This window comes from Plectropomus leopardus, chromosome 19 (assembly GCF_026936395.1).
Source record: "Plectropomus leopardus strain MGB_pleo_1.0 chromosome 19, ASM2693639v1, whole genome shotgun sequence".
In the NCBI taxonomy this organism is placed as follows: domain Eukaryota; kingdom Metazoa; phylum Chordata; class Actinopteri; order Perciformes; family Serranidae; genus Plectropomus; species Plectropomus leopardus.
The window spans coordinates 25,767,890-25,786,369 of NC_142194.1; the positions used below are offsets into that span (position 1 = coordinate 25,767,890).

Consider the following 18,480-nt stretch of genomic DNA (forward strand, 5'->3'; position numbering starts at 1 on the left):
ATTAAAAAAAGTGCTGAAATGCTCTCTTATTTTCGGATTTTAGGACTCATTCCTGGGAGACTCTATTGAAAGCGAGTGTGGTTCTTGACATTGAAGCAACAGATTCTGCTGGGGTACGCCACCACTTGTGCAAACCATACGCAGAACTGCTGTACATCATAACATTATTTCATAATAATATTAACCATATTATTAAAACTGGAAGTAATAATAGTGTTATATGTTATATTTACTGCTGAGGCTTAAAGTTATGTAAACAGGAATGATTTTTGGGTATACATCTGCTGTCTTTCTGAAAGTAAGACGAGCAGAATTTCAATTGTACATGATAGTGATATTGATCTTCTCACCTCAGTCTCCAAAGAGAGCGAATCATTTTGAAAATGTTGAATTTCTCCAACTTAATGACATAACAAGTATTATTTTGAATGATTCTATTTTCATAATTCTCCTCGACGAACTCTTGTTTTCATTTTTTACGGGTTATAGGAAAAGTGTTTTGTCTAAATCTTCTATTATCTAATTTTCTAGTACAGCAACTTGTCTCTCTGCCTCTTGTACTCCTAACGGGTCATTATTTTCCTCGCTGTCCTCAGCGTCCCTCTTTGGAAGATGATGGCAGAGGAAAAAAAAGAGGACTCCAAATCTCCGACACGACCATTAGTCCACTGTAATCTCTAAAGCCGTCCCAGGAGGATCCTAGGGGAATTTCTATTGAGGGATTCATCAGCTATGCCTTTATTTATAAGCCTCTCATGGCAATCACAGGAGTCACAGATGTATTTTATGTAATATTTCAAAACAGTTAATATGCCTTGGAGACAGTGCAATTGTACAGTATATTGCACTTAACATTAAAATATACGCATTTAAAAAAACAAAAACGGTCCCCTATTAAATGCATGGTTAGTGTGGCTTGAGCATATAGTCTGAAAAACAGTAAAGCAGTGGAAAGGAAACAACAAAAAAGTTTCACCATCTTCAAAGCTTAACAATTAACAGGTTGTATTTCACTAGTTTGATCTGTACAGAAACCAAAACATAAAAATGAAAGAGAAGTTATGTGTGAACAATTTCTTGGTGAGTTACAGCATGTGATACAATGTTTCTTGCAACTTGTTTCCTCTACCTCAAGCATTATGGTACAGTAAACTTGGTCTGTCATATCGTGATTCCGCTTTCTCTGAAATATAAAGCTTTAGCAAGCAGCTGGTTAGCTTAGCTTAGCATAAAGACTAAAAACAGGTAAACAGCTAGCCTGGCTCTGTCTAAATCTCATAAAATCATGCACTGGCACCTCTGAAGCTCAATAATTAACATGTTGTATCTTATTTAGCTTTAGAGGTGACGCAAAGGGTGCTGCAGGAATAACTTTTTTTTTTTCAAGGGTTAAGCAAAATTTTCCAGTTCCCTCGACAAAAAGCCAATGGGATTTTTCCACCTGCTTTTTGGATTATTGCAGAAAATCTATGGCAAACAAAGGTCAAACAAATGCTTTATTCAGCCAGAAAATCTCCACAAATGAACATCATTTAAGATTTTTGAAGCATAAATGCAGTTGCCAGAGAAAAAATTAAGAAAACTCACTAAGTTCGAGATGAGTGAACCAGAAGTGCAGAAATGCTAACAAATTTCCACATTTTAGGACTCACTTCTGCAGCACTGAGTCAGGCTGGATGTTTCCCTGTTTCAGTCTTTGTGCCATGAACTAAGCTAACGGGCTGATAGCTCCAGCTACATATTTCACCGTACTGACTGTGCATCACAGCTGAAGCCAGGATGTGGTTAGCCTAGCTTGTCTGTTAAAATGAAACCAACTTCTAATGTTGACTAATTATGAACACATCAAATGTTTGTTTAATTGCTGCAGCAAGATGTAAAACAACAATTTGTGGTTTTAGGGGGATAATTAGCAAACTTCAGAGGTGTTGGTAGGTCTTTTGAACCAGTTGTTTACTGTGCTTCTGGTCTCTACGCTAAGCTAACCATCTCCTGGTTCCAACACTGCAGAGACATGGAAAGAAAGCTAATCAGCATATTTCATAACAAGGCACTCTCAGTATTGTCACACAGGGATTTAAACATGGCTGCAATATTTGTAATTACTCATTTCCACCTAAAAAGACACGTTCAGTTTTGTTAACTTGAAGGTTGTCCAAGATAAAACCCTAAATACCATCCAGTATCCAACAGAAATTAACTAAATGCATGAAAATTTTGACTACTTAAATTAAGAATACCGACATGTTATTTTCATAACCTAGGAAAGGTCAATCAGCATTTGTGAACATGAACTACTCTCTCAAAGCCAGAAACCAGAGAAGTAAGTCTCAAACCTGTGTTGTCATAGGGTATCATTTTTTTTTTCAATTTGGGAGAGAGTTGTTTGTGTTTAATGATATTTTTAGACTGATATAGACCATAGGAATAGCATGGATATTGATAATGGGCAAAGTTGCCCTTCAGTGTTTACAAATCAAAAATATATTCAGTATATCAGATTGCTTGGGTGTATTATTAATGATAATAAACGACTCCTCGCTCAAGAAGGCACTCCATCAGCTGTCCATCAAATGATATCAAAGTGCATCTCTGACAGACAGATAATAGACTGTGTGACCTCTACTTAGCAGCCCTTTATTTAGACAACTTGAACTTGACTTGACATTAACTCCTAAGCCGTGAGATTTTACCATCTGTTGCATTAAAGATTAGAATGAACTCTGAACGCAATCCGCTGCATTCACTTTGGCTTTCTGAGACTCATGAGGAGGCGATATTCAAAATGTCTGAAGCAGTTATTTAATCATGCCGGTTAAAAAAAGGCAAATGAAAGGCAGTTTGTGGCAGTGGTGATAATCCATGTCCGTCATTGTCCTCACACTGAGTATCACTGTCTCCTTGACAACGGTCCCGTAAGAATCTCATTCCTGATTAATTCCATGAAGTAGCCCATGTTTAAGATGGAGGCCGTAGGTTCATTGGCTGCTTGTTCATGATTTAGCACCCTTCTTGTCAGTTTACAGCCGTCTAATCTCCCTCTCATGACACCAAATGAGCTCACTCAAACCTGCTGGAGATGTTTACACAATTTGAGGTGCTGTTACCTTGGTACATCAAATGTTGGGCTGGCGGCATCTGTCTGTGTGTAGATACATTAAATACACTAACCAAAGAAAAAGTGTGTACAGAGCTGCTTATGGAGTGATACTATGAAATGCCTTGCCAATTAAAAGGTAGACCACAGCGCCCTCCAGTGTCACTAATAAAAAACCACAAGCACCGTCATCTTCTTTGAGGACATCATCAAGTGCACTATGAGACTTAGAGCAGTGGATCCAAACTGGTGGGTTGCGGTTTAAAAGTGGCTCATAGGTCCATTCCAAGTTTGAAAAAAAAACACTCTATTTTGAAGTACAATGAATTTCTGGCACAAAGCTTTTATTTTGAAGTGCCATTTCTGCTTACTATTGCAGTATGTTTGTGTCGTAAGCTAATGTGATGTTTACATTTTATGAAATAGGACTGTATATGTGGTAATGTATCAAATGTGTGGAACTTGAACTAATGACTTCAGAGAAATATGGACCCCATGGCTGGACCAGTTGTGAGCCACTGACTCAGAACACATACTAGCAAACCTGCCAATAAATTGTTGTTGCTGAAACTGTGTTTTTTCTTCCAATTTCTTTCCAATATCTTAAGCTAGTAAGTTAGTTCTGATTTTTTTTTTTTTTAAAGATTTTTTTGGGGTGTTTTTGTCTTTAATTGATAGGATAGCACAAGTGTGAAAGGGGGAGAGAGAGAGAGATAGAGGATGACATGCAGCAAAGGGCTGATGAGGACAAAGCCTCTGTACATGGTGTGTCCGCTCTATCCACTGAGCCACCAAGCGCACCAAGTTTGGATCTTTTAATTGGGGCAATATGGGGTACTCATTCATAGTGCATCACATACAGTAGATGTTTGTCTGCAAAATCCCAGTTTAGAGAAGCAGACTGGAGTCAGACACTGAATCCAAGCAATATTGCTGTGGAGGGGTCAGCAACAACTTTTATTTTAGCCATTTAAAAATTTCCCACCAAAAAAATCAATATGAGTATGTGTACACTCTATTGAAAGTATTTTCAACACTTTACCTTTCTGTCAGACTGCCCATTCTGGGTGTGAAAGCCGTTTTAGGTAGGTTGGTTTAGGTCTTGCTCTTGTCAGTCACCAGACTGCAACAATAAAAACAGTAATTTTATCTCACTGAAGATAGAAGCTGCCGGTCTACTGCCTCAATCAGTTAGTTAGTGTTATTGTGTGACTTTGTTGAATTTTGTCTCACCCTTCTGAATGTCAAAGTCACACAATAACACAAACAAACTAAATGTTCGAGAGGGTGTAAGATCAGCAGCTCCCTGTAATCAACAATGTTAAATTGCTGTTTTTCTACATGAAGTCTGGGTTGGAAGACAACTATATAACGGCTTCATTTATTTTTGTTGGAAATCAGTGTCTGACATCATGTTAAGCTGTGAAAATATTCTCATTTACATTCAAATTTAAAAAGATTTTTTTTTAAGTGGTGCTTTTTTTAGGTGGCTAAAAATTGTTTTGTTGCTGACACTTCCACAGCAGTAGATTGTTCAGCTTCCATGTCAGACTTCAGTCTGTCTCTCCAAACTAGAGGCGTAACGACTGACATCTACTGTTTGTAATGTTTGTACTGTGGAACGCACTATGAAATATCTCATACAACCCCACTTCAAAAAATCCTACATATCCCTTTATGTACTCTCTGAAACCCTGAAATTAAAATAAATCAGTAAATTCTCAATGTGTTTGTGTGATGGCAGACACTGAAATGGGTAATTTCAATCCCCAAATAGTATATTTTAATTTACTGGACAACAATGAACAAAATATTATCAAAAGTCATGTCATGCAGGACACCTGTTACAACTAAAAGATCTTCATCACAGGTTTCCCAGTATGCACATTACACTCTTTACTGCAACAATAATGTTCACCTCTCTTTAACTGTGAGTGTTTGCAGCTGGGCAGGTACAGTTTTTTTATCAGTGCTTTTTCTTTGGAACAACAGCTGCCTGCTGAGTCTGACGGCGACACTATGAGAGCTGTGAGAGTCAACCGCACAGTAAAGTTATGAGCCGGACAGATAAACAATGAGCTGAAAGTCACTTTAAAGCTCTGTAAAGCCGAGCAGAGCTGCAGATTAAGCTGATAATACTCTGTAGGTTCACTATCTCTCACTATGTGCACTATGAGCGACCTCCTCCACATTGTTGTCATGTTTTCATTTAATACATTGTTATTAGAAACTGATTATAGCTGCTTTAACGACAAATTCAATGCAAGTGTCCTCAATAGAATGAATACTGTTTAGCAGTCATGGAGCGTCATAGTGCTCAAAATTAAATAAATAGGTAAATAATTATAAAGCAGATAATCACATGAATAAATTACAAACATTTTGTAGGCCTACTGCTGAGTGGGCTTGAGCATTCAGGGTCACTTAGCCTAATTGGAAACAAAAGTCTATATTTAAGTTTTGCACAGCCAAATCATCATAGAATGTAATGATTTATGTTGAATTATACAGCCTTAATGGTGACGTTGGGATATTATGGGCGATATTACAAAAAAACTTCCAAGGGTTTTCTGCTGCCTAGACAAGACTTTCTGTTATGTAAATATTGGAATACTGGCTACTGTCCAGTATAAACTATTTTTCCTAAAAATATCTCCATGTTTAGGTTTTTAGAAAAGTTTGAAGATTACATATAGGCTGAAAAGCTACAATGTCCTTTTAGAAGTTCTAAAAAAGTGGATAATTTCTAAATTGTCAATTTGCAAACAAAACTGTTTTCTGAAAAGGTATGAGGCCTGTTAGAAGAGAACGGGGTGGTACAGTGTGTAAGTAAAATTTTTGGCTCTTTTGTTTTTTGTTTTTTTTTTACCTTAATGTCACATTTTTAAAAAATCCATATCATCAGAAAACGTATTTTTGGGTCTATCCATTCCTGCTAGTGTTGGTATTGTGTTATGATTGTACATAGGCTATATAGTTTTTATATTTAGACCGTATTTTTTTCCAATTTCGGACTCTACCCACCGTCCCAACAGTCTGGAGGAGGCAGAACTATTGTCACATGGTTTATTTTTGATCAATTTCAAATGAGACGTAGAAAAAAAAAGTGATTTTGATGAAATATCACCATTTTAAGATTATGTTTTGGGTTTTTTTTCTTCTGAAGGAGGCGTTTGTTGCACATGCACCAATGATAATTTCTGTTTTCACAGTTTGTAGCTATGATAAATGGAAGAAGAAAACAGAAAGAAAGAAAACAGTTTAAATGGCATGTTTTCTTTAAAAAAAATGCTGGTAAAATAAAGACAATATACAGGCGTTCAAATTTGTATGCTGTTACTTTACTCCTAATTAAAAAAAACACAGGTCTCCCTGCACCCCTATATAATAAACGGTCCCTTGGGCGTTAAAAAAAACTTTTATGGATAGGCAATTCTTGGTCACGTGAGATCAGAGCCCCTTTATTCTAGTGCACTACGTGGGATTAGCTGTTGTCATGGCAACCGTAAACTAAAACGCACAGCGGTGTGTCTGTATCTTTCTAGCTTTTTTAATAAATCTTTACATCATCTTTACTAAGAGAGTTAGAGAGAAAAATGTCGGATGTCGGATCTGATGAGTTTGATGATGAACGCAGTAAACTCGGGGTGAGAGACTTTAATGAAAGAGCTAGCGTTACATGCTGTGTTCAGTTTGTTGTTATGACGGTAGCAGGCTGAAGCTAATGTTAGCATTAACTCACCTTGTTAGTTGACAGCAGCTGGTAGGAGGTCTCACCTTCTCTGTCGCTGGAGACAAACTTTCTGGTTTTTTGACTGGCGCAGGAATATGAAGGAGACCGAAATGAAGCCGGAGAGAGACACGGAGTCGGTAAAGCTGTCCTGCCAAACGGAGACATCTATCAGGGACAGTACGAGAACGGCAGGAGACACGGACAGGTACCGTTATGATGTGTCGAGTCTAATCAAATCAAGTCAACACCACCTTCATAGACCTTTTTCACGGCACACATTTTGAAATGTCCTAACAGGAAAAGCACGGGTGTATTTATTAACATTATTGATAGCTGCATTCCATTAAGAGGAAGTCTTGGTATTGTGCACGTTATCAATTTAACCTGTGCTTTTTCTGCTTTGTGAAGTCAAAATGTCAGCTGTGACAAAGTTTGATAAAGCTAAGTGAACACAAGTACACAAAAAACTGAAAACCAAGAAATAGGAGTAATAATACAGTGCAGTAGATAAACAGTAGATTTCTGCAGCCTGCTATGCCCTGAAAAAAATCACACAAGCTCTATAGTCTAAGTATGGTCAGGATAGGTATCCTGTCATTAATAAAGCTTTTTAAATATTCAACAGGTCCACCACACAAAATTGACAGTATGTGGCAGATAACAGTTTAAAGAGTTTAGTTAGTCTACATGCTTTGCTTTGGGCCCACCTTTGCAAAATGACAGGAAGCAAGGGGCCAGTCGCAGTAGGATTTTTGGACATTTTTAGGATTTTAGGAACCTTCAAGGATTTCAGGACATTTCTAAGTCATTAAGAAATGTCTATGATTTTAGGAAATTTCTAGGATTTTAGTATGTTTCTATGACTTTAGGACGTTTCGAGGATTTGGGGATGTTTCTAAGATTTTAGAAAGTTTCAAGGATTTAAGAACGTTTCTAGGATTTTAGGACGTCTCTAGGTCTCCAGGATATTTGTAAGACTTTCGGATATTTCCAGCATTTCTAAGATTTGTGAGGATTTTCAGATGTTTCTAGGATTTTAGGACATTTCTAGGATTTTAGAGCACTTCTAGGATTTTAGGATGTTTGTAGGATTGTAGGAAATTTGTAAGATTTTAGGAAATTTCTAGCATTTCAGGACTTTTCTGGGATTTTTAGGACATGTCAAAGATTAAAGGACGTTTCTTGGATTTTCAGACATCTCTAGGTTTCCAGGATGTTTGTAAGATTTTAGGACATTTATAGGATTTCAGATAATTTCTAAAATTTTAGAGCACTTCTAGGATTTTAGGATGTTTGTAGGATTTTAGTTCATTTTTAAGATATTAGGATGCTTCTAGGATTTTAGGTCATTAGAGGCTTAGTTAGAACCTCTGTCAGGGGGTATGGGGGATCTTCCACCGGCACTTAAACAAGAATATTTTCTCTGACTGATGTATATGGATTTTTGTCAATAGGGGACATATCACTTCAAGAATGGGGCAAGATATGTGGGAGATTATTACCAGAACATGAAACATGGACAGGGCACCTTCTACTATCCAGATGGCTCCAAATATGAAGGTACCACAAAGCTAAAGCGTGCGAGTTGAGATAGATGCCAATTTCTGCATTTCATTAGTGCGTGTGTGGAGTGTCTTTTAAAAATTAAGTTAACATGGAGCTTCAGAAACAGACTCTTTTTGTCTCTTTGTCAGGATCATGGGTTGAGGACCTGAGACAGGATCATGGGGTCTACACGTACCCCAATGGAGACACGTATGATGGAGAGTGGCTGAAACATATGAGGTACATCTACAGTTTTACAGTCACAAGTGTCACTGAGACGTTTGTAGTTTTTTTTCTGGAAGCACACTTTTCTTTTGTCTGCTTCGAGTATCATCTCAGTTTGAAGCTTACTTGATTTCTTTTATCTGAACTCAGTGATACCAACAGTTACATGAGAACATCATTTACCTTGGGATATCATTATTTTAAAAAATCTAAATATATATTTTTTTAACCATTTAAGTCCTGGATCAACATCAGTTTCCTTTACTGCCATGTAAATCTCTAAAACCAGTTTTGGTTTCTTTCAAAAACATAGAAAAAAATATAATGAGGAACTTGGCAAGAAATGTCTTGCAAACTGAATAAATAAATCAATAAATAAAAACGATTTCAAATTCTCTTGTTAAAATATTTAAAATTATGTTACAGAAAAAAAGAGAAAAAAAATCAGTACATTTTTTAGGCCATTTTCTTTCCCTTATTTCTTTCTCTTTTTTACCTTTCTTTTTTTCTTTTTTGCTTATTCTAAAGTTATTGTGTTTGTTGTTTTTTTTTTTAACTGATTTCTTGCTATTATTTGGTCCATTTCTTGTTAAATTGCTTCTCATCCTCCCTTATTTTTTGAAAGAAATCAAGCCAATTTACTCACGTATTAGAGGGTTAAGTGTGGAATTGTTGATTTAAATTTCAAACTATATGATGAAGATGATGACATTTTCAGGTATCTACGTAGGTTGCATGTGTTGTTTTGACAGCATCAAATTAGTATGTTTAAAAATGCAGTAGGACCTAAATGTGATATATAGTCTCGGAAATCTAAATAACAGATGTCTCTCTTTTCAGCCAGATTTAGCCTAGTAAAAATGTACATCTTTTTATGTGCACAATATGAAATTCATTCTACTTACGTACATAAAATGGTGATTTTAAAACTGGTGACTTCCTCTGTGTTGTCTGATTGCCAGGCATGGTCAGGGCATTTACCACTACCACGAAACTGGCTCAAAGTACAAGGGCTCATGGGTGAACGGCAAGATGGAGTCAGCTGGAGAGTACATCCACTCTAACCACAGATACAAGGGGAACTTTGTCAACAGCTATGTAAGTTCTACTTTGATTACTTTGATTACTATTTACAAAATGCTTGGCAAATGATCAATGGAAATATGCAATATCTTTCATGCTGCCTAAGTAGGGTCTGCAGGACCATGATGGTCTAAACAGTTTGGTTTATTTATGCTAGGCAAGATGAATCTCTGTCAGATGAGTAATACTGTAGATGCTTAAGGATAATATCAAATACAAGTAGTTATACCATCTCAGCTTTCAGTTAAAGTAGGCCTATATATTGGGCTGTAAATCTCTTTACTTTAATCACATTGGCAGTATCTCTAAACTCACTTCTTCTACACTCCATTTTGAAGTTGCAGAATAAAGCTGTAATGATTGCTTGTAGAAAATTCAGAATGCGCGAACATTGCTTAAAATGTATCCAGTTAGGCAGGAAATATGAGCAGTCTGACAATTGGGCAGGTTGTGAACTCACAAGTTAGACAAATGATAAAATTATTTCCAAACTTGACCTTTTTAAATTCCATCATAGTACAGTACACACAGACAAGTATTATTAGCAACATTACAGGTGCACTCACTTTACATTCAACCTCTAAGTTGAGCTTGTTTCCAGATCTCTACAAAACATGGTTGGAAATGTCCCAAACTCTCATTAAAAATACCCACTTTTGTCACTACAAACACAGCTGGAAATCTCTTGAACTCTTGTTAAATAATAACTGCTTTTGTTGCTGCAAATAGATAAGGGAATGTCCCAAAGTCTTGTTCAAAAAGTACCCGCTTTTTTTTTTTTGTGCTACAATCATAGCTGGAATTGTCAGAAATTCTCATTAAAAATAACTGTTTTTGTCACTACAAACAAGGCTGGGAATGTTACAGACTCTCATTATAAAATGTCTGCTACAATCAGGGGTCAAAATGCCCCCCTCACTTTTTGAAAGTATCTGCTTTGGTTGCTACAAAGACTTAAAGAAATGTCCTGAACTCTTTGTTAAAAAATACCTGCTTTTGTGCGTCAATAGCTCAGTGAATGGAGCAGGTGCACCATGTACAATGGCAGTGCCCTTGCCACAGCGGCCGTGGTTTCGCTTCGACCACGCGGTCCTTTGCTGCATGTTGTCCCCTCTCTCTCCCCCTTACATTCTGTGCTGTCAAATAAAGACAAAAAAGCTGTCAAAAAATGATGTTTAAAAAAATGCATGCACACACAAAAACCCTACATTTGTTGAAACAAATTCAGATGAAAATATCCAGTACTTTTATTAACAAAATACCCACCTCTGTCACTGCACACAGGACTGAAAATGCCCCAAACACACACTAAAAAATGCCTGTTTTTGTCACCACAAACACACCAGGAAATGCTCCAAACTCTTGTTAAAAAATGAACACTTTTGCTTCAAACACATCAAGAAATGCTTGAATTCTAGTTAAAATTTGTCCTTAAACAGTGGTCTGTTGGCTTGAAATACCTGTTTTTGTCCCGACAAACGGCTGGAATTGTCCAAAACTATACCTTCTTCTATTGCTACAAACACACCAAGAAATGCCAGAAATCCACTTGAGAAAGAACCCAAAAAAGCTCTGTTGGTTTCAAATAATGATCAGCTGCCAGGTATTTAAGTTATGGCTTAAAATACTGTTTGGTTGTAGTTTTACTTTAAATAATTGTAATGTTTATATAATTGTATCACTTTGTAACACTGTCATTAACAAAGCAGATTCTGTCCTCAATGTTGAAGCTGTCGTTGCTATCCTGTTCTTATCTTGCAGCCGAATGGCCTGGGGAAGTACGAGTTCGATATCGGCTGTGAGCAGCATGGCGAATACCACCAATCAGAGCAGGTAACTCCACATCAACACAATCCAGTTTAATTTCCCTACAATAATCTGGAAAACTGGAACTTGTCAGAACACACTGATATAACACACAGTGCAGAGACACAACATAACCATAACCAACTCTCTTCACGGAAACTCCAGCCAGCGACTGATGAGGACAACGGCAAAAACATCAAAACACAGAAGTCATCCTATCCGGGCTCAAGAGAAGGTTATTTCACCTTAGGGGCGTCAGAGGGAGCAGAGGAGGTGCTGCAGCTGCCTCTATACACAACTTTTTTTTCAGTAGCATGGATCACTCAATGACTTGCATGATGATTTTTGGGTATTTTTAAATATGACAATGTCTTTTCATGCACAAGAATGCATCACTGCTGTTGAATACACTGCTAAAAGTATTATTCTCCTTTTCCATTGTGCACACTTGCCTGTTCTAAGTGCATGATTGACTGTATATGCATGTGACTGGCCATGCTGAGTGACTATATAAAAACTTTAAGATGCATGTTAGTAACTATAAGAAGTATGTTGGAGATGAAAATGCAGTGTGTGTCATCCTCAGTGAGCTTGGAGTTTGCAGATGTTTTGTTGCGACAGTCATGCTGCTTCCTCTTAAAAAATAGTCTCCTTCGTTCTGTGCAGGACCGGGCTGAGGGTGAGTGGGGCGAGGTGGCCTCCAACACCATCCTCAAGTGGATTCCTAAGTGTGTGACCGGTCCGACACTGTGGACTGCAGGCTCAGACACCTCAGGTGAACTTCATCAACACTATTTTAGAGGAAAAAAACAGACAAATCTGAGCTTTTTGTGCTTTACTACATAGAAGGTGCACAAAATAACAGAAAAATAATCTACCTTACATTACAGAAACCTGCAGAAAATATGCCAATCTGCTTAAACTCAGCCTTCGTGTTGGATGTTTCTGAGGCATTCATTAATGTCATGGCTGTTTTTGTGACCGTAGTTTCAAATGTTGTTGCCATATGCCTAAAATGCTTTGATATAATGAGACCTGAAAGTGCACTTAAGTGATTGTGTGTTTTCTTTTGTCAGGCGGGGAAAAGGAAATCCCTTCAGCAGAAGACGTGACAGAGAACTGACCTGTGCCATCATTCTACAGACCTGCGTCTTTCTATCTGTGCTTAAAAAAACAATATTAATATATTATATGTTAATACATATCCTAAGCTTGTATTTTCAGTGTTTTCTTGAGAAAATGTATGGCTATAGCAATTGGAAACTTTCCATTACCTAATGTAATTATCATGGATGTTTACAGTGTGTACTTTTATACAGTGCAGTGCCCCCCGTGGCGGTTTCCAGAACAACATTGTTACAACATTGAGAAAGGTAACTTTATTCTGTTAATGTAAGGTAAAACCACAGAATTAAAGCAAAATAAAAAACAACCTCTATTGGGGCCAGTCAAACTCCTTTTAGGGCCCTAAATAGATTTTGTTTGGTCTCCCCGGGGACGACCAAACTCTGAGCAAAATATTTGTGTGAGAGAAAGAGCGTAGGAAGTGAATTTCCTGCATCACATTAGTGTATTGAACAATTTACAATATTAACAGAATTGAAAATATGTTTGTGTTTGAGGATCAGACCGTTTGTTGCAGGTGCTTCTTTCAGTAACAGCTCTAGAACCACTTCTTCTTCACTGAGGTGGGCTCCTGAATGGTTCAGACAATTAAACTGTATGATTAATAATTAGTTTCTTAGAAATGAATGACATAAAATTGAGCCACTGTAGCCCCATATAAAATATGTGCAAATAATACCATGTAGTTGTCCAGAAACTTAAGGGGAAGGGACAATGTTTGGCAGAGCTGATTTCATAGCTGCTGAGAAATCCACTCTCTATTAGGGACTGTTTTTTTATATAGGGGGAGGTATGTTAAATATTTTGTACCCACTGGGGAGGGGTTTATCCCCTTTTTTTTTTTAGTTTGGCTTAGGGAAGGGACATACAACTTTCAATTGTTTTACTTTGTTTATATGTTACCACCTATATTTATTTATTTTTTTTATTTTCAAAGTAAACAAAATGAAAAAACAGAAGAATTAATTAAAATGAAGACACACCCCTGCTACCTCCACTGATAAATAAAAAACAGCCCCTTATTATACTTATTAAAAATAAGTAACTGAGCAGCTAAAGGGACCATGTGATACTATTTGTGACCTTCATGTTTCGGTATGTAGACAGAAAATATTGGGGTAGACACTTTTGCCTGCCTGTCAACAGGCAGGCAAAAGTGGCAAAAGTGTTTTACAAACAAACAAAGAAAAAAATTAATGAATTTTTGAATGAACAAGTTCCTTTTGAACAAATGGGCGGCCATTTTACTTTCACGTATCCACTTGTTCTTGATATCCACGCTTTTTCTCGCATTATTTTGAAGGATACACCCGGAAGTCGTTGGTTTATCTGTCTGTACTTGTGACTCCGTGCTGTCATCGTGTCGGGCGACAGCGGAAACGCCGCTACAGTTCTGACAGCCTGGCTGTATTTCGTCATGTGCGGAGGTTGAGAAAGTATCGGTACCCGGCAGGTGTCACTTGTACACTTTGCTCCCTCGGCAGACACAAACGAATATTACCTTTTCCAAAGACATCATCGACAATGGACGAGTGTCCTCCTCAAACGCCGCTGTTTACCTTCGGCGTGATAGCGGACATTCAGTACGCAGACCTGGACGACGGATACAACTTCACGCGCACGAGGAGGCGGTACTACCGGAGCAGTCTGCAGCTGCTGAGGAAAGCCCAGGAAAGTTGGTCAGAGTCGGCTGTCAGACCAGACTTTATCCTCCAGCTGGGAGACATCATCGACGGCTTCAACAAGGGCCATGCCACCTCGCAGCGAGCCCTGGACACGGTGCTGAGAGAGTTCAGCTCCAGCCCCGTGGAGGTCCACCATGTGTGGGGCAACCACGAGTTCTATAACTTCAGCAGGAGCGCGCTGCTGCGGTCACAGCTCAACAGCACCCCGCACACCGACGGGAGTCAGAGCGGAGCCCCGGCCGGCGGGGAGATCTACGCCTACCAGTTCAGCCCGTTCCCCGGGTTCAGATTCGTGGTACTGGATGCTTACGATGTGAGCCTGCTGGGCAGAGAGCAGTCCAGCGGACAGTACGGCGATGCTTTGACTTTAATAAGCCAGCACAACAACAACGAGGATCTCAACTGTCCCCCAGGTATGCTGTCCTGCTAACAAGTCACAATATTACTTTATAACTAGTTCTACATTTATCATCATAATATATAATCCAATACATTTTCTTAATAAATCAAACTAATAATATATTTGTAATGTCATGAGTGTTCAGAAAAGTTTTTTATTATAGGTTTGCCAAGGAAATTGTTTTGGTGATTTTGTGCAAATAATCAAGTGCAGAAGTCAAGAGGAATAGTGTAAAATTTACAACAGACAATAGGAAAATCTAAGATATATATGAAAAATCAAGAAAATGAAGAATTGCCAAAACTGCAGTCCCTCTAATGGCCACTCGAGGCTAACGCAGAAACAAACAACAGCGGCATCATGCTGCTCGCGTTCTGTGAGCCAGCATTGTCAAATACCGAAACAAAACGAGTGTGACAGGAGCGAAATTTTAAGGCCATGACACACAAAGCCAACCATCTACCGTCTGCCATGTGTCTAGGGTGTAACATACACGTCAGCAGCACTTTATAACAATAACAATAATTGACCCTCACTGTCACATGGCAGCTGAACTCTCTCCTGCAGTGTGTTGCACACATAACACATTGTCAAAAAGTCACAACCTTCACACCTATGATTACATTCTTAGATTAGTAGATAATAATTTTTTCCCCCTGTCGTGTTCTTGTGTCAGTGTCTGAGGGCCTGCTGCAGAGGTTTACTATGTTCAATGGTGGGTTCAGTAAGGACCAGCTGGACTGGCTGGATTCTGTTCTGTCTTCAGCGGATGACAAAAGGGAAAGAGTCACTATTGTCAGTAAGTAAATCTGTTGCTTTTATGAAGTGCCAGTTACAAAGATAATTTCCCCCGATATCTCTCTTGCTATTTATTTATTTGAGTACAAGAAATTTCTTATTTTTTTTTACCTTTTCATAATAATATGATCAGATAAAAATCCCTCCTCAATGCAGTTTTGGTGTATTTATACCTGTACTTTTATGTGGTCTGATTGCAATGTGATCACCCAAAATGCATTCTGATGCAAGTATGCTTGGTTGGTATGCAATATTTGAGACCTTTAGACCTTCCTGAAATTTCACCGAGGTACATGGTATATGACGTTCCAAGTGTGCGGTGCTAACATTCACCCCCCAACAGCAAGTTAGCTACTTACTTTCAGCTTTCCAGACTAATAAATACACAAAAGAAACCCACAAAATGTTAATAACAGTAATATTCTCACAGCTATTTTCCTTATTAAACACAGAAATGCAGCTGTACACCTTTTGAATTAACTTTGAAAAAACTTTGTTTTGATCACTGAGGACTTTCAAGGCATAATTGCCATCTAACTAATCAATAAAACACACTCGACAGAAACACAATAAAACTCATCCAAACCGTCTTGGTTACTCTTGTTAGTAATCTAGTTAGTAAGTCCACTGTTCCGGGGCGACCTATAGCTCACTGGGTACAGCATGCACCCCATATGCCTCAAGCTTCTGCAGCGGCCTGGGTTGAGTCCGGCTTGTGGCCCTTTGCTGCGTCCTACCTTCCTTGTCCCTCTCAAGCTGTCCTATAAATAAAGGGAAAATGCCTCCAAAAAATAATCTTTAAAAAAAAAGTAAGTTCACTGTTTCAACAATCATCAGTTCTGGTTTGGTCAAAATGAATCCTTAATCACCATGTTAGATATAAAAAAAGCACTGTCATTCCCCACAGCCTCTCTCTGCCTGCTGGCTGCCAGCTGTTAACAGTCCTGTTACTTCTCCCTGCACCACTAGGTGTTACGGTGTCTTTCAGCTCAGCTGCCTGTTTCTCCAGTAGAGAGCAGAGATTGAGCTCTGCTGTGCACTACATACAATGAGTTTAATAGAGAGAGGGTGCTTGTATTTATGACAGTATTACAAAAACATTTAGAAATACCCTGGAATACACTAATACTGTGATACTGCCCAAGGCTAGATGCAATGTGTAAAAACGGTCTTTGTTTCAGTTTTGACATATATCGTGGACATCATTTGCTGTCCTCCTGTGCAACTTAAAAAAACCTCAACGTTTGTTTTCCTCCTTAGGTCACCTCCCTGTTCACCCTCGCTCCACAGAACCCATCTGCCTCGCCTGGAACTTTGACGAGCTCCTGGCCATCATAAGCTCCCACAGCAGTGTGGTGTGTTTCATGGCTGGACACGACCATGACGGTGGATACTACCAGGATAAAGACACGGGAGTGCACCACTTGACGTTAGAGGGGGTGATCGAGACTCCACCCAACGGCAATGCCTTTGGCACGGTGTCCGTGTACGAGGACAAGATGGTGCTGAAAGGGAACGGGCGGATCAGAGATCGGGTGTTTTTGTTTCCATGCCAAAGTGACACAGATCACAGTTAAGATTCATATTACTGAAGCTGTCAGGGCAATATTTTTTAGAATGTCTTGGGATTTAGAAACTCTGGACTGGGACATTTGGAGGATGTTTGTCACATTCTCTGGAGAAGTCTGAACTTTACACGGGTTACTTTACAAGATAGACAATCTCCCATAGCATAGGGCTTTACATGTTTTTCTCAGATGACAAAAACATTCACAAATTTACTCATTTTAGTGATAAAGAACCAAACCTGCCCACTTTTGAGTTTTAGTAAAGCTGGGAATACTTTCAGAGGTTAAATACTAACAACTATTACAAAAATACAGACCTACATATACTCTGTTCTGTTTTTAGATCCCACGTGTCACATTCACTTACCTCAGCAGAGCAAAAGTACCTCAAATAAGTTATTGCACTCATGGGTTTTTGTTATTTATAATCCTGACGAAGTGTGAAATATATCTCATACACTGGACATGTTTTAACTTTGACATTAAATTAATTTGCATATTTTTATGCACATACTTTAAGAAGGAAATGATTTACTTGCACTTGCTGCCTTTTTGCATGTCGCATATTGCACATAAGGGATTTCATTATACTGTTATTTCCTGATTGATGCATTGTGTTGCTAACTATAACTGATATATCATCCAGTTTTCAGGTATAAGAATTGGCACAAGATATGTGCAAGTCTGTATGATTTATTATGTAAAACAATGCAACCAATAATAAAAACTGCACTAGCTGCACTTCTGTGTATGGCTAAATGCCACATTTGCATCTTGTCTTATGCTGCATTCAGGATACATGGAAAGTGGCTGATACAAGTTGTCTGTCTGGGCTGCGTATTGGCTAGAATCTGATGAGAAAAAACGATAGTATCGCGATTCAGGATTTATAATTCAATATATCGCGATACTGTAAGCAAGGCAATATATAATGATTTTTTTTTATTTTAGGGCCTTTTATGACGCTGCTTGTTGCATAGGCCTGTGTTCTTTGTTTTTACGTGAGCTATACGTTGTTATGTCGGAGTTAAAGAATCAAATGGTTGATGACAGATTACACCAATGCTATCTAGTAGCGACGGGAATCACCAGAGGCCCCACAAATCAATATTATTACGATACTTGCACAATACAATATTATTGCGATTTTAAACATGTTGCTCTATTGAGAGTACTGCCAGTGGTTCGAAAGTAACTAAGTACATTTACTCAATACTGTACTTAAATGCAAATTAGAGGTAGTTGGACTTCACTTGAACTTTTCTTTTCATACCACTCAATACTTCTATGTCACTACATTCCAGGGGGAACAAATTGTACTTTGCACAAGTTACTTTACAAATTTAGATTTTGCATAAAAAGCTTAAGTTAGTAAAATTTTGTTATAAGTTCCAGTTTAAACAAGTACAGCTTAA

General features: G+C 38.2%; 2 protein-coding genes across 4 annotated transcripts; both read left to right on the plus strand.

The window, feature by feature from the left end:
• Nucleotides 1–6,601: 6,601 nt before the first annotated feature.
• Nucleotides 6,602–13,207, plus strand: rsph1 (radial spoke head component 1). 2 transcript variants are annotated; one of them, XM_088070051.1, is made up of 9 exons: nucleotides 6,602–6,744; nucleotides 6,922–7,035; nucleotides 8,285–8,390; nucleotides 8,525–8,615; nucleotides 9,563–9,698; nucleotides 11,445–11,516; nucleotides 11,655–11,762; nucleotides 12,156–12,264; nucleotides 12,566–13,207. In XM_088070051.1, exons 1-9 carry the CDS (start codon nucleotides 6,694–6,696, stop codon nucleotides 12,610–12,612), a joined length of 834 nt encoding a protein of 277 aa, XP_087926177.1. In that variant the 5' UTR covers nucleotides 6,602–6,693; the 3' UTR covers nucleotides 12,613–13,207. The 2 variants fall into 2 exon arrangements, with proteins under 2 accessions (XP_087926177.1, XP_042364572.2); XM_042508638.2 differs by lacking the exon at nucleotides 11,655–11,762 and having other exon boundaries at nucleotides 12,566–13,197.
• Nucleotides 13,208–13,939: 732 nt separating this feature from the next.
• On the plus strand, nucleotides 13,940–17,829 carry adprm (ADP-ribose/CDP-alcohol diphosphatase, manganese dependent). 2 transcript variants are annotated; one of them, XM_042507412.2, is made up of 3 exons: nucleotides 13,940–14,712; nucleotides 15,376–15,498; nucleotides 16,758–17,829. In XM_042507412.2, exons 1-3 carry the CDS (start codon nucleotides 14,139–14,141, stop codon nucleotides 17,072–17,074), a joined length of 1,014 nt encoding a protein of 337 aa, XP_042363346.1. In that variant the 5' UTR covers nucleotides 13,940–14,138; the 3' UTR covers nucleotides 17,075–17,829. The 2 variants fall into 2 exon arrangements, with proteins under 2 accessions (XP_042363346.1, XP_042363347.1); XM_042507413.2 differs by lacking the exon at nucleotides 15,376–15,498 and having other exon boundaries at nucleotides 13,978–14,712.
• The last annotated feature ends 651 nt before the right edge of the window (nucleotides 17,830–18,480 follow it).

Bases quoted from the DNA above. Each gene is read 5' to 3' on its own strand.
- rsph1 (XM_088070051.1), top strand. From the start codon at position 6,694: ATGTCGGATGTCGGATCTGATGAGTTTGATGATGAACGCAGTAAACTC. The intron at 11,763-12,155 runs GTGCTGCAGCTG...CGTTCTGTGCAG, and splicing joins CGTCAGAGGGAGCAGAGGAG to GACCGGGCTGAGGGTGAGTG. The intron at 12,265-12,565 runs GTGAACTTCATC...TTCTTTTGTCAG, and splicing joins TGCAGGCTCAGACACCTCAG to GCGGGGAAAAGGAAATCCCT.
- adprm (XM_042507412.2), top strand. From the start codon at position 14,139: ATGGACGAGTGTCCTCCTCAAACGCCGCTGTTTACCTTCGGCGTGATA. The intron at 14,713-15,375 runs GTATGCTGTCCT...TTCTTGTGTCAG, and splicing joins GGATCTCAACTGTCCCCCAG to TGTCTGAGGGCCTGCTGCAG. The intron at 15,499-16,757 runs GTAAGTAAATCT...TTTCCTCCTTAG, and splicing joins GGAAAGAGTCACTATTGTCA to GTCACCTCCCTGTTCACCCT.